The sequence below is a fragment of the Syngnathus leptorhynchus genome, chromosome 1 (assembly GCF_054491065.1).
Source record: "Syngnathus leptorhynchus isolate UIUO chromosome 1, UIUO_Slep, whole genome shotgun sequence".
Lineage (NCBI taxonomy): Eukaryota > Metazoa > Chordata > Actinopteri > Syngnathiformes > Syngnathidae > Syngnathus > Syngnathus leptorhynchus.
Window position 1 is genome coordinate 739,320 of NC_141195.1, and position 24,114 is coordinate 763,433.

At 51.0% G+C, this 24,114-nt stretch overlaps 1 protein-coding gene and 1 pseudogene across 2 annotated transcripts in view; both read right to left on the reverse strand.

Annotated features, from left to right (window-relative positions):
* Positions 1 to 24,114, reverse strand: part of LOC147061367 (uncharacterized) — a 44,495-nt gene that overhangs the window by 6,560 nt on the left and 13,821 nt on the right. The window contains exon 3 of one of the 2 annotated variants that reach the window (XM_085928300.1): positions 16,943 to 17,010. The exons of the other annotated variant lie outside the window; for it this stretch is intronic. Within the exon in view, the coding sequence (XP_085784426.1) occupies positions 16,943 to 17,010 (68 nt within the window). The remainder of the gene's footprint in view (positions 1 to 16,942; positions 17,011 to 24,114) is intronic. 2 annotated transcript variants of the gene reach the window in all.
* LOC147061368 (uncharacterized) lies at positions 1,136 to 11,166 on the reverse strand (annotated as a pseudogene).

The window sequence follows — 24,114 nt, forward strand, 5'->3', positions numbered from 1 at the left end:
ACCCGAGCGGTGTTCTATTATTGGACTTCTGTGCTCGACAAGGATTGTCCATAATAAACAACATGTTCAAGCATAAGGGTGTCCATATGTGCACTTGGCACCAGGACACCCTAGGCCGCAGATCGATGATCGACTTTGTAGTCGTGTCATCGAATTTGCAGTCGCATGATTTGGATACTCGAGTGAAGAGGGGCGGAGCTGTCAACTGATCACCACCTGGTCGTGGATTGGCTCCGATGGTGGGGGAAAATGCCGGTCCGACCGTGAGACCCAAATGTACTGTGAGGGTCTGCTGGGAACGTCTGGCAGAATCCCCTGTCAGGAAGAGCTTCAACTCCCGGAGGAAGCGGGGGACATTGAGTCCGAGTGGACCATGTTCCGTGCCTCTATTGTTGAGGCAGCCGACCGGAGCTGTGGCTGTAAGGTAGTCAGTGCGTGTCGTGGCAGCAACGCCCGAACCCGCTGGTGGACACCGCCAGTAAGGGATGCCGTCAAGCAGAAGAAGGAGTCCGATCGAGTCGATTTGGCATGTGGGAGTCCGGAGGTAGCCGACAGGTACCGGCTGGCCAAGCGGAATGCAGTTTGAGGTAAAAACCTGGGCGTGGGAGGAGTTTGGTGAGGCCATGGCGAATGACCTCCGGACAGCTTCGAGGAAATTCTGGTCCACTATCCGGGATCTCAGGATGGGAAAGCAGTACGCTGTCAACACTGTTTACAGTGAAGATGACGTGCTGCTGACCTCGACTCAGGACGTCGTTAGTCAGTGGGGAGAATACTTTGAAGACCTCCTCAATTCCACAATACGCCTTCCATTGTAGAAGCAGGGCCTGGAGACTCTGAGGTGGACTCTCCAATCTCTGGGGTCAAAGTCACTGAGGTAGTTAAAAAACTCCTCAGAGGTAAGATCCACCCAGAGCTCTTAAAGGGTGTGGACGTTGTGCGGCTGTCCTGGCTGACACGCCTCTGCAACATTGCGTGGACATCGGGGACGGTGCCTCTTGATTGGCAGACTGGGGTGGTGGTTCCCCTCTTTAAGAAGGGGGACCAGAGTCAAGTCAAGTCAAGTTTATTTGTATAGCCCTAGATCTCAAGCAAGGGGGCGAAAACAAACTCCAGCCGAATCGGCCACGACAGGTTAATTAAAAGCCATATCATAGAAATGTGTCTTGAAACCTATCTTAAATGTTTCTACTGAGGTAGCAGTTCTAATATCCATTGGTAGGGCATTCCAAAGCTCTGGAGCCCAAATAGAAAATGCTCTAGACCCTGCAGACGTTTTCTTGGCCCTCAGTGTCACGAAAAGACTAGCGTTTTGCGAACGAAGTTTACGAGATGGAACATAAGGAACAACTAGGTCGACGAGATATGAAGGTGCTAAGCCATGCAATGATTTATAGGTTAATAGAAGAACCTTGAAGTAACATCTTAAATGGACCGGGAGCCAATGTAAGTTGGCTTTTATTGGGGTAATGTGATCAAATTTTCTTCACCGTGAGAGCAGCCTCGCAGCAGCATTTTGTACTAACTGTAGACTTTTGATGCTGGATTTAGGAAGACCATAGAAGAATGGGAAAGGCTTTTTCCCCTCTGCCGTCATCGCCCTGAACTCCGCAGCACAACACACCTGTCATCGCCCTGAACTCTTATCATTCTGAACCCTGCAGCACAATAACCCCACCACAACAACACCTGTATTACCTGCATATACTGTCCATATCTGCATATAATTCTATATAATCTCTATATTTATTCATCACTCTTACTCCGCTTGTACATATATGTTCATATCTGGTTATACTGTCACTATATATATTTTATAATCCTATTTATAATTCGCATTCTAGTACTGCCTGCAAATATTTATTTTACTGCACCTTATTGTAAATACTTAGCCAGTTGTAGCCGCACTCGTTCCTCTTGTATATTACCCCGCATAGTATAACTCACCTCATATTTACCCGATTGCACTGGACCCACTGCTCAGTATTCTTTTTACTCTGCACTTTACTTCTTTTTGCACTTCTGGTTGGATGTCAAAGTTCTTTTCGCTGTACTGTACTTGTGCTGTACATTGACAATAAATTTGAATGTAATCTATTCTAATGCATTACAGTAGTCCAGGCGTGACGTGATAAACGCATGTATAATAGTTTCTGCAACACTGGTCAAGAGGATCGGACAAATCTTAGCAATATTACGAAGGGGAAAAAACGCAATTCTGGTTATATTCTTAATGTGCTTTTGAAAGGAGAGCGTTTAGTCAAATATTACTCCGAGATTAGTTACAGTATCGCTCTGAGTTATAGTGGTTTTCTTAAATCAGTGTTGATAACGAGCTGGACCAATTATCAACATCTCAGTTTTATCTGGGTTAAGACAAAGGAAGTTGAAAGACATCCATTGCTTGATCTCCACAAGGAATGCCTCAAGATTACAACAGTCCCGCAGATCTGTCATCGATAACTGCATATATAATTGGGTGTCATCCGCGTAACATTGAAAACTAATATTATATTTACGTATTATGTCCCCAAGCGGAATCATATAAATATTAAATAGAATTGGTCCGAGTACCGATCCCGGTGGGACACCACACGTAACCTTATAGAGCTCAGAGGACGTATTGCCATGGACAACTTGGTGCGTCCTGTCTGATAGATAGGAATAGAACCAGCCTAGTGCTGACCCTGAAATACCAACATAACTTTTAAGACGCTCTAATAAAATATTGAAGTCTACAATGTCGAAGGCAGCACTAAGATCGAGTAGTAACAATACCGATGAAGTGTTTGAATCCATAGGTATGAGATCATTAGTCACTTTAGCAACAACAGTCTCAGTGGAATGATTAGCTCTAAAACCAGACTGAAAAGATTCATATCGATTATTGGCGACCAGGTAATCAATAATCTGCTGCGCTACTATTTTTTCAAGAAGTTTTGTTATGAATGGGAGGTTTGAAACTGGCCTATAATTACTAAGACAGTCCTGGTCAAGATTTGGTCGCTTAAGTAGCGGTTTAATGATTGCGGTTTTAAAGGCTGTTGGCACTTTAAGAGGAGACAGACAGATTAATTGTATTTAAGACGGACGGTCCTAAAATTTGAAATAATTCTTTCAATAGTTTGGCTGGAAGCGGGTCAAGTAAACATGTTGTTTGTTTAGCCGCACTAATCAATTGTGTAAGCCTTTCAAGGGACACGCTTTTAAAATTTGAGAGGGTTATTGCATGATCGGCAGCGCCGGTAATTGGCGGTCTCGACTGAGCGATTGGAATGGTCATCTTGATCTCATTCCTAAGGGATTCAATCTTTCGAGCGAAAAATTTCATGAACCCGTCAGCTGAGTGGAAGGAGCTATCAGGGGTCGGCTGGCACTGTAGTGTTAGCTTTGCCACTGTATCAAATAGGTATTTAGCATTGTTTTTATTGAGATTAATGACTTGCGAAAATAACGAGTTTTTGCTAAGATAAGCGCGTCTTTATATTTCAGGAGGCTGTCACGCCATGCCTGATGGAAAACCTTAAGTTTGGTTAAACGCCATTTGCGCTCATTCGCTACATAATTGCTTAAGCGTACGTGTTTCATCTGTGAACCACGGAGTAGGCAATCTACGGCGAGTTTTCAGACGTAGCGGCGCCACAGAGTCGATGGCATTTAACAATGTCGCATTGAATTCATTTGTAAAATTATCAATAGAGCCGATATATGCGGGAAATATGGCAGTTGCCGGTGACAGTAACTCAGATAGCGCAGTTGCAGTCACGGAGTTAATATTACGGCTGCTATAATTCTGATTGCTCTCTTGTCTTTGACAAAGAACTAAAATTTCAAATTTTATTAAGTAATGATCAGACAAAACAGTAGTGTATGGCAGTACTGTTATATTTGAGGTTGCCAGTCCCGGGATAATACCAGATCTAAGGTATTTCCATTCTTATGCGTTGCTGCCTGTACGGCTTGCGCAAAACCAAACGTATCGGTTAAAGTCTGAAACGCCAAAGTAAGTAGCTCTGACGGTAAATTCATGTGGATATTGAAATCGCCCATGATAATTATATTATCCGCATTTGTCACTAGATCAGCCACGAATTCTGAAAATTTATCCAGGAAGCCGGAGTAAGCCCCGGGTGGACGGTAAATAACAGCAAGATGAAATGACGGTGGATCAGACAGTGAGAACTTCAAATGTTTGAAATACGTTAATTGAACAAGGCCTAAATCTAAAATCGGATTTTGAGATGAGGGCGACACCACCACCCTTTTTTCGAGGACGCGCCACATGCGAGCTCACAAAATTTGGAGGTGAGGCCTCAATAACCGGCAGCAGTTCATTAGGTTTTAACCAGGTCTTGCAAGGACCAAAAACGTTTTGATTACTTTCCGTGATGAGGTCATAACGAGAACTGCTTTCGTATGAAGCGATCTAAGTTAAGCGAGTTTAAGTGTAATCGGTCGATCAGGGTTTGTATCTATCGAAGGATTATGAAACGAAATGCGAGTAAGATTGTGTTCTCTAGGCCTGACATCACCTCTCAAATGTTTATTAGCGCGGTGGGACGATACGACCGTAGGAATTTGATAGTAAATATTTGGTACACATATAATATTATCTGAAAATCTGAAACAGGCACCGTTTCATCAGTGATACCGGTCGGGGTGGAGTGATTGGATTTGTCTACTACCTCAGTAGAAAGTGTGTTCACGTGTACTGTAGCACTATTCAAACTGTGACGCTCTAGTCTACACAAGGAGCTATGTGCATGCTGGAAGTCTAGCCTAGCGCTAGTTAACTTTAACTTAACAGACTCCAAACCCCCCCTCCGTGAGTCGTCACCTTATCGTGGTGGAGGGGTTTGCGTGCCCCTATGATCCTAGGAGCCATGTTGTCTGGGGCTTCATGCCCCTGGTAGGGTCACCCATGGCAGAAGGATCCTAGGTGAGGGGCCAGACAAAGCACGGCTCAGAAGACCCCTGATGATGATTACAATAAATGGACGTCGTTTTCCCTCGCCCGGACGCGGGTCACCGGGGCCCCTCTCTGGAGCCAGGCCTGGAGGTGGGGCTCGAAGGCGAGCGCCTGGTGGCCGGGCCTTCGCTCATGGGGTCCGGTCGGGCATAGCCCGAAAAGAAGACGTGGGTCCCCCTTCCAATGGGCTCACCACCTATAGGAGGGGCCAAAGGGGTCGGGTGCATAGTGAGCTGGGCGGCGGCCAAAGGCGGGGACCTTGGCGGTCCGATCCCCGGCTGCAGAAACTGGCTCTAGGGACATGGAATGTCACCTCTCTGGCTGGAAAGGAGCCCGAGCTGGTGTGTGAGGCAGAAAGGTTCCGACTAGATATAATCGGCCTTGCCTCCACACATAGTTTGGGCTCTGGTACAAGTCCTCTCGAGAGGGGCTGGACTCTCTTCCACTCTGGAGTTGCCCACGGTGAGAGGCGTCGAGCAGGTGTTGGCATACTTATTGCCCCCCGGCTGGGCGCCTGCACATTGGGGTTCACCCCGGTGAGCGAGAGGGTAGCCTCCCTCCGCCTTCGGGTGGGGGGACGGGTCCTGACTGTTGTCTGTGTCTATGCACCGAACGGCAGCTCAGAGTACCCACCCTTTTTAGAGTCCCTGGAGGAAGTGCTGGAGAGCGCTCCTTCTGGGGACTCCATCGTTCTACTGGGTGACTTCAATGCTCACGTGGGCAATGACAGTGAGACCTGGAAGGGCGTGATTGGGAGGAACGGCCCCCCCCGATCTGAACCCGAGCGGTGTTCTATTATTGGAATTCTGTGCTCGACACGGACTTTCTATAATGAACACCATGTTCAAGCATAAGGGTGTCCATGTGTGCACTTGGCACCAGGACACCCTAGGCCGCAGTTCGTTGATCGACCTTGTAGTCGTGTCATCGGATTTGCGGCCGCATGTTTTGGACACTCGGGTGAAGAGAGGGGCGGAGCTGTCAACTGATCACTACCTGGTGGTGGGTTGGCTCCGATGGTGGGGGAAGATGCCGGTCCGACCTGGCATGCCCAAACGCTCTGTGAGGGTCTGCTGGGAACGTCTGTCAGAATCCCCTGTCAGGAAGAGCTTCAACTCCCACCTCCGGCAGAGCTTTTTCCACGTCCCGAGGGAGGCGGGGGACATTGAGTCCGAGTGGACCTTGTTCCGCGCCTCCATTGTTGAGGCAGCCGACCGGAGCTGTGGCCGTAAGGTTGTTGGTGCCTGTCGTGGCGGCAATCCCCGAACCCGGTGGTGGACACCGGCGGTAAGGGATGCTGTCAAGCTGAAGAAGGAGTCCTATAGGGCCTTTTTGGCCTGCGGGACTCCGGAGGCAGCTGACAGGTACCGGATGGCCAAGCGGAACGCGGCTTCGGCGGTTGCTGAGGCAAAAACTCGGGCGTGGGAGGAGTTTGGCGAGGCCATGGAGAATGACTTCCAGACGGCTTCGAGGAAATTCTGGTCCACCATCCGGCGTCTCAGGAGGGGGAAGCAGTGCACGGTCAACACTGTTTACAGTGGAGATGGTGTGCTGCTGACCTCGACTCGGGATGTCGTGAGTCGGTGGGGGGAATACTTCGAAGACCTCCTCAATTCCACCGACACGCCTTCCATTGTGGAAGCAGGGCCTGGGGACTCTGAGGCAGACTCTCCAATCTCGGAGGTCGAAGTCACTGAGGTAGTCAAAAAACTCCTCGGTGGCAAGGCCCCGGGGGTGGATGAGATCCGCCCGGAGTTCTTAAAGGCTCTGGATGTTGTGGGGCTGTCATGGCTGACACGCTTCTACAGCATTGCGTGGACATCGGGGACAGTGCCTCTGGATTGGCAGACTGGGGTGGTGGTTGGAGAGGAGGTGGCTGGAGGGGTGGTGGCTGGAGAGGAGGATCCATCGGGAGGTCGAACCTCGGATTCAGGAGGAGCAGTGTGGCTTTCGTCCTGGCCGTGGAACAGTGGACCAGCTCTACACCCTCGGCAGGATCCTCGAGGGTGCATGGGAGTTCGCCCAACCAGTCCACATGTGTTTTGTGGACTTGGAGAAGGCGTTCGACCGTGTCCCTCGGGAGGTTCTCTGGGGGGTGCTTCGGGAGTACGGGGTGCCGAGCCAACTGATAAGGGCGGTTCGGTCCCTGTATCACCGATGCCAGAGTTTGGTCCGCATTTCCGGCAGTAAGTCGGATTTGTTCCCAGTGAGGGTTGGACTCCGCCAAGGCTGCCCTTTGTCACCGATTCTGTTCATAATTTTTATGGACAGAATTTCTAGGCGCAGCCGAGGCGTTGAGGGGGTCCGGTTTGGGGACCTCAGCATCGCGTCTCTGCTTTTTGCAGATGACGTGGTGCTGTTGGCTTCTTCAGTCCGTGATCTCCAGCTCTCACTGGAGCGGTTCGCAGCCGAGTGTGAAGCGGTCGGGATGAGGGTCAGCACCTCCAAATCCGAGTCCATGGTCCTCGGTCGGAAAAGGGTGGAATGCCCTCTCCGGATCGGGGATGAGATCCTGCCCCAAATGGAGGAGTTCAAGTATCTTGGGGTCTTGTTCACGAGTGAGGGCAGGATGGAGCGCGAGATCGACAGGCGGATCGGTGCAGCGTCGGCAGTAATGCGGACTCTGTACCGGTCCGTCGTGGTGAAGAGAGAGCTGAGCCAAAAGGCAAAGCTCTCGATTTACCGGTCGATCTACGCTCCTACCCTCACCTATGGTCACGAGCTATGGGTCGTGACCGAAAGAACGAGATCCAGGATACAAGCGGCTGAAATGAGTTTCCTCCGCAGGGTGTCCGGGCTCTCCCTTAGAGATAGGGTGAGAAGCTCAGTCATCCGGGAGAGACTCGGAGCAGAGCCGCTGCTCCTCCACGTTGAGAGGAGCCAGATGAGGTGGCTCGGGCATCTCATCAGGATGCCTCCTGGACGCCTCCCTGGGGAGGTGTTCCGGGCATGTCCCACCGGTAGGAGACCCCGGGGTCGACCCAGGACGCGCTGGAGAGACTACGTCTCTCGGCTGGCCTGGGAACGCCTTGGGATCCCCCGGGATGAGCTGGAGGAAGTGGCTGGGGAGAGGGAGGTCTGGGAGTCCCTCCTAAAGCTGCTGCCCCCGCGACCCGACCCCGGATAAGCGGAAGAAGATGAAGGTGAAGGTGAAGATGAAGACTCCAAACCCATACTATCAGGTGGTCTAGTCACCTGTGCCCTGGCCTGCTCTTAAGTGACCTGTCATGAGTGGCTCAAACAGTAATCGATATTCCTAGAAAGAGTGAAGGCGCCTTCACAGTTCGGATGAAGGCCGTCCTTCCTCTGCAGGTCGGGGCGGCCCCAGAAGGAGGACCAGTTATCTATAAAATACAGTCCCTGCTGTTTACAGAACCCAGCTATCCATCGATCAAGGGAGACTAATCTACTGAACCTCTCATCAGTGCCTCTCCCAGGCAGGGGGCCAGAGACAAATACTCAATGCCGACTCATCTTTCTGGCGAGATCACAAGTCCTCGCTATGTTTTTCTTTGTGATCTCTGATTGCCTCATCCTAACATCATTGGCGCCGACAACTATGCCCGAGTAGCTAGTGTTGTTGGAACTACCCTGTTGACTAGGCCTATTGCGAGTCAGCTCCCTAAGATTAGCTTCTATGTCGGGTGCTCTGCCCCCAGGAATACACATTACCATGGCTGGGATTTTAAGCGTGATATTTTGGGTAATGGAGTCACCTATGACCAAGGTGCGAGGGCCAGTAGACCGAGTTGACTTTGGACGGCTTTGCGTCTTGCCTGGCTCATTGCAATTAGCAAGCCGCTTGGGGCTAATGCTAACTGGACTAGCGGGATGACTACAGTCCGCGTCTGTGTTTGCCACATCTACTGTTATACCACTATTCTGCTCTAGCAGGGACAGCCTCTCTAAGAGAAGGGTGCAGTTGGTGCATGAAGCCGTACAAACCTCTTGATCTGCAGCCACTTACATGTCCGATGATAAAGGGTGTGTTCCAACTACAAAGGAATCACACTCCTCAGCCTCCCTGGTAAGGTCTATTCAGGGGTGCTGGAGAGGAGTGTCCATGGGGAGGTCAAACCTCGGATTCAGGAGGACCACTGTGGTTTTCGTTCTGGCTGTGGAACAGTGGACCTGCTCTCTACCCTTGGTAGGATCCTCAAGGGTGCATGGGAGTTCGCTCAACCAGTCCACATGTGTTTTATGGACTTGGAGAAGGTGTTCGACCGTGTCCCTCGGGAAGTTCTGTGGAGGGTGCTTCGGGAGTACGGGGTGCCGAGCCAACTGATAAGGGCGGTTCGGTCCCTGTACCATCAATGACAGAGTTTGGTCCGCATTTCTGGCAGTAAGTCAGATTCGTTTCCAGTAAGAGTTGGACAAGCGGATACAAGCGGCCGAAATGAGTTCCCTCTACACTGTAGAGGTAGAGTCTACAGGGTGTCCGGGCTGGGTTGGGTGAGAAGCTCGGTTATCTGGGAGAGACTCGGAGTAGACCCGCTGCTACTCCACGTTGAGACGAGCTAGATGAGGTGGCTCGGGAATCTAATCAGAATGTCTCCTGGACGCCTCCCAGGGGAGGTGTTCCGGGCATGTCCCACCGGCAGACGAACCCGTGGATGATCCAGGACGCGCTGGAGAGACTATGTCTCTCAGCTGGCCTGGTAACACTTGGGATCCTCTGGGATGAGCTAGATGAAGTGGCTGGGGAGAGCGACGTCTGGGAGTTCGTCCTAAAGCTGCTGCCCCCGGGACCCGACCCCGGATACGTGAAAGAAGATGGATGGATGGATGGATGGATGGATGGATGGATGGATGGATGGATGGATGGATTGACTATTTGTGCTGGGTTTTTCTAGTCAAAATAAGGCAGTATGACAGAGACCATATCCACGGTTGCAGGCAGTATTAGCTCTTCTGCAATGTTTTTTTGCACTGAGCAATTTGGTACGCCACTTTATACGTTGCTAACAGTGCTTGCTGATTGACTGAAGTAGCGTTCCCAAAGTGGGATGATTGTAGGCAATCTTCAGCTTATCTTCGCTGAAAAACCTCAAGCATCTTATTGATTGGGGTGCAATGTCTGTTAGGGTTGAATAGATTAGGTTGATCATATTATGTTGGAATGTAATCAGTGGTGATTGACCTAGATTAGGGTGATCATATTATGTTGGAATGTAATCAGTGGTGATTGACCTAAGCTTGTCCTGTCTTAACAAAGGAGCAGAACAAAGTGCTAAGATCCTTTGCACTGATTGACCAATTGTAGAAGACGCAATCAAAGTTGTTTTGTCTACTCAACATCGTAAAACATCCCCCGCTATGATGTGATCAGAGGCCAGGTGTTTCAACCCCCACCTTGGCCACCACACATGTAAATTGTCACCCCCACCCTTCTTTTCTCAATAAATACTCTCTTGCATGGGTGCAGCGGCAGACTTTGTTCGGACAGTGCTGTGTCAACAGCAACGAACAAATTCTCCACTTGCAGAATTTGTTCGGACATTGTTGTATTTACAATGACGAACAAGTTCTCCACGTGCAAGTGTTCAAAGGGCATACTGTCTCCTGTGTTGTTCTTGCACAGTAAGTTAGAGTCGGAACATCTCTAACAATGTCTTTAAGTGCCGCCTTAATTTATATGGCTTCATACTCTCAGCTGCCAACACTGTAAGGCTCAGTAAACACACGGTCTTTCCTCGTTTCCCATCGTAGTCATACTGAAGTGGAGCGCTACGTACGCTTTGTCATGTTTCCTTGTCTTAGCTTTCGGGTGACTCTCATTTCTCTCATCTCTGTCTCTCTCCGCCGTTCTTTTCAACCCTGTTAAATATTTTTCCATAGTGTCACACTGCACTTTTTATCGCCTGCTCTGCACTGTGTGTGCGTATGTTCCGTGCGCTCTTCACTATAGAGCAGTGGTTCTTAACCTGGGTTCGGTGAATCGGTCTCAGGCGTTCAACAGAGCCTCCACTGAGGAGGTCCGAACAAACCTGATTTATCGTGTAAATTCTGATTTACCAGTATGTAATTTGTTGTGAGTTCGTGCATTGTGTTGGTTGTGTTCTTTGAACAAGGTAATGTTCATGCATGGCTCATTTTGTGCACCAGTAAAAAAAAAAAAATTCTATAGCTTGAATTAATTCCTGAATGTGCATACAAAACTGGTGGGGTTCGGTACCTCGAACAAGGTTAACAACCATTGCTATAGAGCGAATACTCCGCACGCACACTCTTACAATGATACCGCCACTCCCACCTACTGCCGTGGAGATCTAATTACCCTTTAATCTAGTACAGCCAAAAAAAACATGTTCCCCAGGGTCACCCCCCCTGGCATCGCACCGTGCCCCCCCTGGGGGGCGCCCCTCACTATTTGAGAAGGACTGCTTTAAGGTAAGCCATTTCAGGATGAAAATTTAAAAAAACTTTAGCAAAGTTATTGGCTAAGTTCCATCATACTGGTCCACTGCCGGGGTTCATCCTTTCATATTCTTCAGCTCAGTATTGTTCATTTTGCATTTTAAAACTTTAATTTAGTAATTGTTACAAGTATTTAGAATAAAGGGAAACTTGTGTTTATGGCGGGAGTGAATAGACGTGTCGTAATGGGATAATAGAGGTATATAATCCCCCAAAAACAAATAACAAAACGTAAAAACTAAAATAACGAATTCATTCTTCCAAATCACTTAACCTCATGAGAGTCACGGGTGTGATGGAGACTATTCCAGCAGTCTATGAGCCGTCAGCGCGGTGCACCCTGAACTGGTCGCCATTTAGAGTAGTCTATCGGCGCACATACGTTTTTGAGTTGTGTGAGGAAGCCAGAGCACCCGCAGGAAAGCCACGCAGTCATAGGGAGAACATACAAACTCCTTTCAGGAAGGCTGGGGCTGGAATTAAACCCTGCACCTCTAAACTGTGACGCCAACGTGCTAACCAGTGCGCCACCATGCCGGCAACTGAACTACAAATAATTTATACAAAGTCAACCTCTACTTCGTGGATTTCAGACGTAACCCTCGCAATAAACAAAGGAACACTGTGTTTGGACAAGGAAGATCAGTCCAGTTTCCATCCATCTATCCATCTTCTTCCGCTTATCCGGGGTCGGGGCGCGGGGGCAGCAGCTTTAGGAGGGACTCCCAGACTTCCCTCTCCCCAGCCACTTCATACAAGATTCAAGATTCAAGAATTTATTCGGCATGTTTGAGCGTGCCAAACAAGGAATTTGACTTCGTTACATCACAGTCTCTGTTCAACATTTAGGTGACTAACAACACTCAGGACATGTGAAAATGACAAATGACAATATTCTCAGCCAACCACTGATCTTAAACTCCCATGAGGGCAAGGAATAACTCAAATCTAGGGGAAGTGAGAAACCTTGAGAAGAGACCACAGATGGGAGGGTCCTGCTTCCAGGACGAACAGGCTGCAATGGTGCAAACAGTGTAGACAATCCAAAAAGGTGTGGAGAGCAGGATGTTATTACACAGCAATGACTCTGAGACTCTAAGAGTGGTGTGAGTTAATCAGGGCAACAGCCTGGGGGACGAAGCTGTCTCTGTGTCTGCTGGTTTTGGCGTACAGAGCTCTATAACGCCGTACGGAGGGGAGGAGTTCAAACAGACTGTAACCTGGGTGAGAAGAGTCTGTAGAGATATTGCTTGCGCATTTCCTAGTCCTGGACAGATACAAGTCTTGGATAGATGGGAGGTTGATTCCAATGATCTTTTCTGCAGTCCTGAGTGTCCGTTGCAGCTCATCCAGCTCATCCTGGGGGATCCCAAGGCCTTCCCAGGCCAGCCGAGAGACAGTCTCTCCAGCGCGTCCTGGGTCGTCCCCGGGGTCTCCTACCGGTGGGACATGCCCGGAACACCGCCCCAGGGAGGCGTCCAGGAGGCATCCTGATGAGATGCCCGAGCCACCTCATCTGGCTCCTCTCAACGTGGAGGAGCAGCGGCTCTACTCCGAGTCTCTACCGGATGACCGAGCTTCTCACCCTATCTCTAAGGAAGAGCCAGGACACCCTGCGGAGGAAACTCATTTCGGCCGCTTGTATCCTGGATCTCGTTCTTTCGGTCACGAGCTATGGGTCGTGACCATAGGTGAGGGTAGGAGCGTAGATCGACCGGTAAATCGAGAGCTTTGCCATTTGGCTCAGCTCTCTCTTCACCACGACGGACCGGTACAGTGTTCGCATTACTGCCGACGCTGCACCGATCCGCCTGTTGATCTCACGCTCCATCCTGCCCTCACTCGTGAACAAGACCCCAAGATACTTGAACTCCTCCACTTGGGGCAGGATCTCATCCCCGATCCGGAGAGGGCATTCCACCCTTTTCCGACCGAGGACCATGGACTCGAATTTGGAGGTGCTGACCCTCATCCCGACCGCTTCACACTCGGCAGCGAACCGCTCCAGTGAGAGCTGGAGATCACGGCCTGAAGAAGCCAACAGCACCACGTCATCTGCAAAAAGCAGTGACGCGATGCTGAGGTCCCCAAACCGGACCCCCTCAACGCCTCGGCTGCGCCTAGAAATTCTGTCCATAAAAATTATGAACAGAATCGGTGACAGAGGGCAGCCTTGGCGGAGTCCAACCCTCACTGGGAACGAATCCGTTTTACTGTCGGAAATGCGGACCAAACTCTGGCATCGGTGATACAGGGACCGAACCGCCCTTATCAGTTGGCTCGGCACCCCGTACTCCCGAAGCACCCTCCACATAACCTACCGAGGGACACGGTCGAACGCCTTCTCCAAGTCCACAAAACAACAAAACCTTCTTAAAGAGGGGAACCACCACCCCAGTCTGCCAATCCAGAGGCACCGTCCCCGATGTCCACGCAATGCTGTAGAGGCGTGTCAGCCATGACAACCCCACAACATCCAGAGCCTTTAAGAACTCCGGGCGGATCTCATCCACCTCCGGTGCCCTGCCACCGAGGAGTTTTTTAACTACCTCAGTGACGTCCGAGATTGGAGAGTCCGCCTCAGAGTCTCTAGGCCCTGCTTCCACAATGGAAGGTGTGTCAGTGGAATTGAGGAGGTCTTCGAAGTATTCCCCCACCGACTCACGACGTCCCGAGTCGAGGTCAGCAGCACACCATCTCCACTGTAAACAGTGTTGACTGTGCACTGCTTCCCCCTCCTGAGACGCCAGATGGTGGACCAGAATTTCTTCGAAGCCGTCCGGAAGTCATTCTCCATGGCCTCGCCAAACTTCTCCCACGCCCGGGTTTTTGCCTCAGCAACCGTCGAAGCATTCCGCTTGGCCATCCGGTACCTGTCAACTGCCTCCGGAGTCCCGCAGGCCAAAACGGCCCGAAAGGACTCCTTCTTCAGCTTGACGGCATCCCTTACCGCCGGTGTCCACCAGCGGGTTCGGGGGTTGCCACCACGACAGGCACCAACAACCTTACGGCCACAGCTCCGGTCAGCTGCCTTAACAATGGAGGCGCGGAACATGGTCCACTCGGACTCAATGTCCCCCGCCTCCCCCGGGACATGGGAAAAGCTCTGCCGGAGGTGGGAGTTGAAGCTCTTCATAACAGGGGATTCTGCCAGACGTTCTCAGCAGACCCTCACAGAGCGTTTGGGTCTGCCAGGTCGGACCGGCATCTTCCCCCACCATCGGAGCCAACCCACCACCAGGTGGTGATCAGTTGACAGCTCCGCCCCTCTCTTCACCCGAGTGTCCAAAACATGCGGCCGCAAATCCGATGACACGACTACAAAGTCGATCAATGAACTGCGGCCTAGGGTGTCCTTGTGCCAAGTGCACACATGGACACTCGTATGCTTGAACATGGTGTTCATTATAGAAAATCCGTGTCGAGCACAGAAGTCCAACAATAGAACACTGCTCGGGTTCAGATCGGGGGGGCCGTTCCTCCCAATCACGCCCTTCCAGGTCTCACTGTCATTGACCATGTGAGCATTGAAGTCACCCAGTAGAACGATGGAGTCCCCAGAAGGAGCGCTCTCCAGCACTTCCTCCAGGGACTCCAAAAAGGGTGGGTACTCTGAGCTGCCGTTCGGTGTATAGACACAAAAAACAGTCAGGACCCGTCCACACACCTGAAGGCGGAGGGAGGCTGCCCAATGTGCAGGCGCCCAGCCGGGGGGCAATAGGTCTGCCAACACCTTCGCGATGCCTCTCACCGTGGGCAACTCCAGAGTGGAAGAGAGTCCAACCCCTCTCGAGAGGGCTTGTACCAGAGCCCAAACTATGTGTGGAGGCAAGTCCGACTATGTCTAGTCGGAACTTTTCTGCCTCACACACCAGCTCGGGCTCCTTTCCAGCCAGAGAGGTGACATTCCATGTCCCTAGAGCAGACCTGGGCATTGTACGGCCCGCGGGCCACATACGGCCCTTTGGTTGACTTTGACTGGCCCGTGTAAGGTTCATTGGAAATTACAAAATAAACATATTTTCTTATTTTACTTGATGCATGGACTGAAGCTGCGTTGCTTCTATTTTGAAGTTGTTTTTTATTCACGTACATGATGACGCAATACGTATATCAAGGCGTGCGAGACGTGCGCATGATTGGATCATTGTCGCTAGCAAGTCACAAGACTTAAGCCCTCAGAAATGCCCGCTGCTAAAAAAAGGTAGATGCCGAATGCAGGGTTTTCAACAAAAACTGGACTGCTAAGTATTTATTTACTGAAGTCGGAGGTAAAGCCGTGTGTTTAGTTTGCGGGGAGCAGATCGCCGTGTTTAAAGACTACAATTTGAGTCGGCATTACATCTCACTGGCGATCATCTGTCAGCTGTGCTTCACATCTCCACCTCAGACATGCAACCTCACTTCGATGCACTCGTTAAAGCACAGCAGAGACTAAATTTCTCTCACTGAACAAGAAAAAATAATTAAAAAATGTAAGAAGGTAGAAGTTTTAAAGCATGTTTTTATGGTTGAGTTGTGCATGATTTTAATTGTAGTGTGGTTATTTTTATTTGCATGTTTAGTGTGTTTTTATTATGTTGTTTTAGTGATTTAATTATTTAATTACATGCTTTTCTTCAGAGATATTGATTACCTGATTGCCTGCATCTAAGTTTATTGGATAAATGTCACAGATAGTAAAAAACGTTCACATTTTGTTTACCATTGTTTTGGGAAAATTTGATTGAATAAATGAAATTTTTTGCAAGGAAAACTCACTTTTTCATGACTTAATTATGATATATACTCTTACCAGCTTGTCAAAAATAATGTTATTTACTGCTTTTTATAAAGAAATGCAATTAATAATATGAAGAATTGAGTTCAGCCTTTTGGCCGGCCCTCCACAATATTTTCAGTTTCTCATGTGGCCCCATGGAAAAAATAATTGCCCACCCCTGCCCTAGAGCCAGCCTCTGCAGCCGGGGATCAGACCGCCAAGGTCCCCGCCTTAGGCCGACGCCCAGCTCACTTTGCACCCGACCCCTTTGGCCCCTCCTACAGGTGGGGACCCACGTTTTCTTTTCGGGCTATGCCCGGCCGGACCCCATGGGCGAAGGCCCGGCCACCAGGCGCTCGCCTTCGAGCCCCACCTCCAGGCCTGGCTCCAGAGAGGGGCCCCAGTGACCCGCGTCCGGGCGAGGGAAAACTGAGTCCATTTTTGTTTCTCATCATAAGGGGCTTTGGTGAGCCGTGCTTTATCTGGCCCCTCACCTAGGACCCTTTTGCCATGGGTGACCCTACCAGGGGCATGAAGCCCCAGACAACATGGCTCCTAGGATCATAGGGGCACGCAAACCCCTCCACCATGATAAGGTGACGCCTCACGGGGGGGCAGTCCAGTTTCAAGGTCAGAAAATGGATCAAATGCCAGATATACCCAGTTTGAGGATCTGGAAGAGGATGAGGTCTTGGATTGTTGCCTCTGACCCGGGGAGACTCTGTGTGTGTGTCTGTGTGTGTGTGTGTGTGTGTGTGTGTGTGTGTGTGTGCATATGTGTGTGTATCACTAACCTGTGTGTAGTGTCCACACATCTTGTCGTCATCACAACTGTTGTTATGAAAGTCATAGAAGAGATTTTCTACACAAACGCACACGCACGCACACACACACACACACACACACACACACACACACACACACACACACACACACACACACACACACGCATACACACACTTTTTTAGTGATTGAATTTGGAACTAGTAACAAGTGTAGCACTCCAGTCATTATAATCCAGACAGTTTATATGGCATTAGGCTGCTTTTAATTTCCATTTGAAGAAATGAATGAGATGAACAAAACAATTGGTGTATTTGGAGGTGAGATTTCAACAGACCACTCCTCTTATGTAGTATGCAATGTGACCAATATACATTATTGGTCACATTGCATAACCCAGGTCCATCCATCCATTTTCTATACCGCTTGTCTCCCACGGGTGTCACAGGCGTGCTGGAGCCTATCCCAGCAGTCTCGGACAGTAGGTGGGGACACCCTCAACCTGTTGCCAGCCAATCGCAGGGCACACAGACACAAACAACCATCTGCACTCACACTCACAGGGCAATTTGGAGTGCTCAATCTCCCTACAAAGCATATTTTTGGGATGTGGGAGGTAACCGGAGTGCCCGGTAAAAATCCACGCACGCAGGCATGGGGAGAACATGCAAACCCCACACAGGGAGGGCTGGAGGTAGAATCGAACCTGCACCTTCCTAACTGTGAGGCAGACGTGCTAACCAGTGCCCCACCAAGCCGTGAATAACGCAGATGTTAGGCGGAATTTTTCACCTTCACCTTCATCTTCTTCCGCTTATCCGGGGTCGGGTCGCGGGGGCAGCAGCTTTAGGAGGGACTCCCAGACCTCCCTCTCCCCAGCCACTTCCTCCAGCTCATCCCGGGGGATCCCAAGGCGTTCCCAGGCCAGCCGAGAGACGTAGTCTCTCCAGCGCGTCCTGGGTCGACCCCGGGGTCTCCTACCGGTGGGACATGCCCGGAACACCTCCCCAGGGAGGTGTCCAGGAGGCATCCTGATGAGATGCCCGAGCCACCTCATCTGGCTCCTCTCAACGTGGAGGAGCAGCGGCTCTACTCTGAGTCTCTCCCGGATGACCGAGCTTCTCACCCTATCTCTAAGGGAGAGCCCGGACACCCTGCGGAGGAAACTCGTTTCAGCCGCTTGTATCCTGGATCTCGTTCTTTCGGTCACGACCCATAGCTCGTGACCATAGGTGAGGGTAGGAGCGTAGATCGACCGGTAAATCGAGAGCTTTGCCTTTTGGCTCAGCTCTCTCTTCACCACAATGGACCGGTACAGAGTCCACATTACTGCCGACGCTGCACCGATCCGCCTGTCGATCTCGCGCTCCATCCTGCCCTCACTCGTGAACAAGACCCCAAGATACTTGAACTCCTCCACTTGGGGCAGGATCTCATCCCCGATCCGGAGAGGGCATTCCACCCTTTTCCGACCGAGGACCATGGACTCGGATTTGGAGGTGCTGACCCTCATCCCGACCGCTTCATACTCGGCAGCGAACCGCTCCAGTGAGAGCTGGAGATCACGGCCTGAAGAAGCCAACAGCACCACGTCATCTGCAAAAAGCAGTGACGCGATGCTGAGGTCCCCAAACCGGACCCCCTCAACGCCTCGGCTGCGCCTAGAAATTCTGTCCATAAAAATTATGAACAGAATCGGTGACAAAGGGCAGCCTTGGCGGAGTCCAACCCTCACTGGGAACGAATCCGACTTACTGCCGGAAATGCGGACCAAACTCTGGCATCGGTGATACAGGGACCGAACCGCCCTTATCAGTTGGCTCGGCACCCCGTACTCCCGAAGCACCCCCCAGAGAACCTCCCGAGGGACACGGTCGAACGCCTTCTCCAAGTCCACAAAACACATGTGGACTGGTTGGGCGAACTCCCATGCACCCTCGAGGATCCTGCCGAGGGTGTAGAGCTGGTCCACTGTTCCACGGCCAGGACGAAAGCCACACTGCTCCTCCTGAATCCGAGGTTCGACCTCCCGACGTATCCTCCTCTCCAGCACCCCTGAATAGACCTTACCAGGGAGGCTGAGGAGTGTGATTCCCCTGTAATTGGAACACACCCTCCGGTCCCCCTTCTTAAAGAAGGGAACCACCACCCCAGTCTGCCAATCCAGAGGCACCGTCCCCGATGTCCACGCAATGCTGTAGAGGCGTGTCAGCCATGACAGCCCCACAACATCCAGAGCCTTTAAGAACTCCGGGCGGATCTCATCCACCCCCGGGGCCTTGCCACCGAGGAGTTTTTTGACTACCTCAGTGACTTCGACCTCCGAGATTGGAGCGTCCGCCCCAGAGTCCCCAGGCCCTGCTTCCACAATGGAAGGCGTGTCGGTGGAATTGAGGAGGTCTTCGAAGTATTCCCCCCACCGACTCACGACATCCCGAGTCGAGGTCAGCAGCACACCATCTCCACTGTAAACAGTGTTGACCGTGCACTGCTTCCCCCTCCTGAGACGCCGGATGGTGGACCAGAATTTTCTCGAAGCCGTCCGGAAGTCATTCTCCATGGCCTCGCCAAACTCCTCCCACGCCCGAGTTTTTGCCTCAGCAATCGCCGAAGCCGCGTTCCGCTTGGCCATCCGGTACCTGTCAGCTGCCTCCGGAGTCCCGCAGGCCAAAAAGGCCCTATAGGACTCCTTCTTCAGCTTGACGGCATCCCTTACCGCCGGTGTCCACCACCGGGTTCGGGGATTGCCGCCACGACAGGCACCAACAACCTTACGGCCACAGCTCCGGTCGGCTGCCTCAACAATGGAGGCGCGGAACACGATGAACGATGGAGTCCCCAGAAGGAGCGCTCTCCAGCACTTCCTCCAGGGACTCTAAGAAGGGTGGGTACTCAGATCTGCCGTTCGGTGCATAGACACAGACAACAGTCAGGACCCGTCCCCCCACCCGAAGGCGGAGGGAGGCTACCCTCTCGCTCACCGGGGTGAACCCCAATGTGCAGGCGCCCAGCCGGGGGGCAATAAGTATGCCAATACCTGCTCGACGCCTCTCACCGTGGGCAACTCCAGAGTGGAAGAGAGTCCAGCCCCTCTCGAGAGGACTTGTACCAGAGCCCAAACTATGTGTGGAGGCAAGTCCGACTATATCTAGTCGGAACCTTTCTGCCTCACACACCACCTCGGGCTCCTTTCCAGCCAGAGAGGTGACATTCCATGTCCCTAGAGCCAGTTTCTGCAGCCGGGGATCGGACCGCCAAGGTCCCCGCCTTTGGCCGCCGCCCAGCTCACTATGCACCCGACCCCTTTGGCCCCTCCTATAGGTGGTGAGCCCATTGGAAGGGGGACCCACGTTTTCTTTTCGGGCTATGCCCGACCGGACCCCATGAGCGAAGGCCCGGCCACCAGGCGCTCGCCTTCGAGCCCCACCTCCAGGCCTGGCTCCAGAGAGGGGCCCCGGTGACCCGCGTCCGGGCGAGGGAAAACGACGTCCATTTATTGTAATCATCATCAGGGGTCTTCTGAGCCGTGCTTTGTCTGGCCCCTCACCTAGGACCCTTCTGCCATGGGTGACCCTACCAGGGGCATGAAGCCCCAGACAACATGGCTCCTAGGATCATAGGGGCACGCGAACCCCTCTACCACGATAAGGTGACGACTCACGGAGGGGGGCGGAATTTTTGTACCTGCAAAATCATCACTTTTCAGGAGACCCAAAAGCTGGCATGTTCATTTACTAAATATTAACATCGCATCAGAAAAGAGCATGCCAATTTAAACACTATAAATGTGTGGACTGTTCCATAGTATACATTTGTAAAGGAGATTTGGGACTAGCGTGATTAACATGATGATTAAATTATGTAGTATGCAATACAGTATTGTCTGTTTATGTGGTCATGTGGTCCAAATTAACAACAATAATAATAATAATTGTCACGTGTGGAGCAGGATAAGCAGACATGACACGAATCATGAAAAGAGAGTTGAAAATTTTTGAGGAGGTAGATTAAAATTCCCTGTTAACAAAACACAAATATACACAAATACGGAGTCAAGAAGTCCACGCTGTGTTCACCGTTCTTAAGGAGAGGTTCTCTCAGGCTCCCATACTAATCCATCCTGATCCCAAGAAACAATTCACCCTAGAGGTTGACGCATCCAACACAGGAACAGGGGCAATCCTCTCACAACACTCAGACATTGACGGCAAGCTTCACCCCTGTGCATTCTTTTCCCAACGGCTATCTCCGGCAGAGAGGAAGTATGACGTCGGGGACCGGGAATTCTTGGCCATTAAGTTAGCGCTTGAGGAGTGCCGCCATTGGTTGGAGGGCACCAAACAACCTGTGTTGGTGTGGACCGATCACAAGAGCCTATCCTATCTACAGTCCGCTAAACGTCTGAATTCCCGACTTGTTTTTTTCTCGGTTCAATTTGTCCATCTCCCATCGCCCTGGCTCCCAGAACACGAAACCAGATGCCTTGTCCCGACAATTCGCACCCGACGAGTCAGTGGAGGAAACATCTCCCATTCTTCCCCCCAGTTGCATCATAGGCTCCCTTTCCTGGGATGTCCAGTTGTTGTTCAGGCTCAGCTTTAGGAACCCGATCCAGGCAAGGGTCCGCAAGGCACCTATGTCCCTTCCACAGTCCGCTCCTGCCTCATTCACTGGTTTCACTCTGCCAAGTTCTCAGCCCATCCCGGAACCGGTCGCACCATTGCGCAAGTAACCAGACGCTCCTGGTGGCTATCCATCCACAAGGATGTCAGAGAATTTGTTCTTGCCTGTCCTATCTGCGCATGGAACAAGGCGACCCCCGCTGGACTTCTACAGCCTCTCGCCATACCCAAACGTCCCTGGTCCCATATCACGCAGGATTTCGTGACAGGCTTACCTGTGTCTCAAGGTATGACCACCATCCTCACCATCGTTAACCGTTTCTCAAAGTCATGCCATCTGGTCCCTCTCAAGAAGCTCCCCTCTGCATTCCAAACTGCCCAACTCCTAGTCAAGCACGTTTTCCGTCTCCATGGTACTCCACAGGAGGTCCTTTCCGACCGAGGCCCTCAGTTAATTTCCCAAGTTTGGAAGCAGTTCAGTTCAGCTCTTGGTGCGAAGGTCTCTCTGACGTCCAGCTACGATCCCCAGTCGAATGGTCAGACAGAACACATGAACCAGGAGCTTTAAGCCGCATTCCCATGTCTGACCTCCGATAACCTGGCCGAGTGGAACAAGTTCCTTCCTGGGGTGGAATATGCGCACAACTCCCAGGTCTTCGCTGCCATGGGCCTGTCCCCGTTTTAAGTTTCACTTGGTTATCAACCTCCATTATTTCCTGCCGACGAGAAGGAGATTTCGGTCACTTCCGTTTGCCACCACATGCGCCGCGTAAGCAGGTCTGGTCCAACACCATCAAGACCATCCAACACATCGAACAAAACCGGAAATACGCCGACCGAAGATGGTCACCCGCTCCGCAATACTCCCCTGGTCAAAAGGTCTTCCATGTTGCCACTCTTCAGAGAAGATACAAAGAGGAGAACAACTTGCAACTGCCCACCTTAAATACCTGTAACTGGAGATGTTTTGTAAAGGAGAATGGTCAAAATACCTCCAACTAGAATCCAGACTCTTATTGGAAGCTATAGGAAGCGTTTAGAGGCTGTTATTTCTGCAGAAGCAGGATGTTTCTTTTGGGGTGCCCAAATGTATGCACCTGCCTACTTTTGTTGTAATGATTGCACACTTTCTGTTAATCCATCCATCCATTTTCTGAACCGCTTAGTCCCCACGGGGGTCGCGGGCGTGCTGGAGCCTATCCCAGCCGTCATCGGGCAGTAGGCGGGGGACACCCTGAACTGGTTGCCAACCAATCGCAGGGCACACAGAGACGAACAACCATTCGCACTCGCACTCACACCTAGGGACAATTTGGAGTGCTCAATCGGCCTATCAAGCATGTTTTTGGGATGTGGGAGGAAACCGGAGTGCCCGGAGAAAACCCACCCGGACACTGGGAGAACATGCAAACTCCACACACGGAGGGCTGGAGGTAGAATGGAATCGAACCCGCAACCTCCTAACTGTGAGGCGGACATGCTACCCACTGCGTCAGCGACCCGCCCATGATCATGATAATAATCCTTTTAAATAAGTATAATAAATAAAATGTTACAAATGAAAAAATCAAAATGGAATAAGACTTTTTGTATTCACCAAGATCGTTTTGACCCCTGCTCTGCCCATCTGTTGTAAGATGTTCGGCAGGGGTCTATTTTGGGCCCTTTACTGTTTTCATCAAATTTGTTGCCCCGAGGCTCCATCCAATAAAAACATGATATGTCCTTCCACGGTTATGCAGGTGACAGTCAATCTATGTCCCACTAAAAGGATACATTCTCCTTAAGGATGCGTTCTCCTTAAGAGCTTTTTGCTCTACACCCAGCTAGCTCTACACCCTTTACAGGGTTCTCGAGGGAGCATGGCAATTTTGCCCAACCAGTCTGCATCTGTTTTTGTGCACTTGGAGAAGGCGTTCGACCGTGTCCCACGGGGAGTTCTGTGAGGGGTGCTTTGCGAGTACGGCATACCGAACTAATTGATAAAGGTGGTATAGTGCCTGTATCACAGATGTCAGAGTTTGATCCACATTGGCAGAAATAAGTTGGATTCCTTCTCTGTGATGTTTTGACTCCGCCAAGGCTGCCCTTTCTCACTAATTCTGTTTGTAACTTTTATGGACAGAATTCTAGGCGTAGCCGAAGTGTTGAGGGGATTTTGTGAGCTCAGTATTGCATCTCTGCTATTTACAGGTGATGTGGTGCTGTTGGCTTCTTCAAGCCATGATCTCCAACTCTCACTGGAGCAGTTTGCAGTCGTGTGTGAAGCGGTTAGGATGAAAATCAGTACCTCCAACTTTGAGACCATGGTCCTCAGTCAGAAAGGGGTGGAATGCCTTCTACGGGATGGGAATGAGATCCCAAGAAAATTTGTTCAAGTATCTTGATGTAGACTGTCATATCGATCTATTGTGACAAAGAAAGAGCTGGGTTGAAAGGCAATGCTTTCAATTTACCGGTCGACCTGCATTCCTATCCTCCCCTATGGTCTCAAGTTGTGGGTCGTGACAGAAAGAACAAGATCTCGGATCAAAGTGGCCAAGATGAGTTTCCTCCACCAA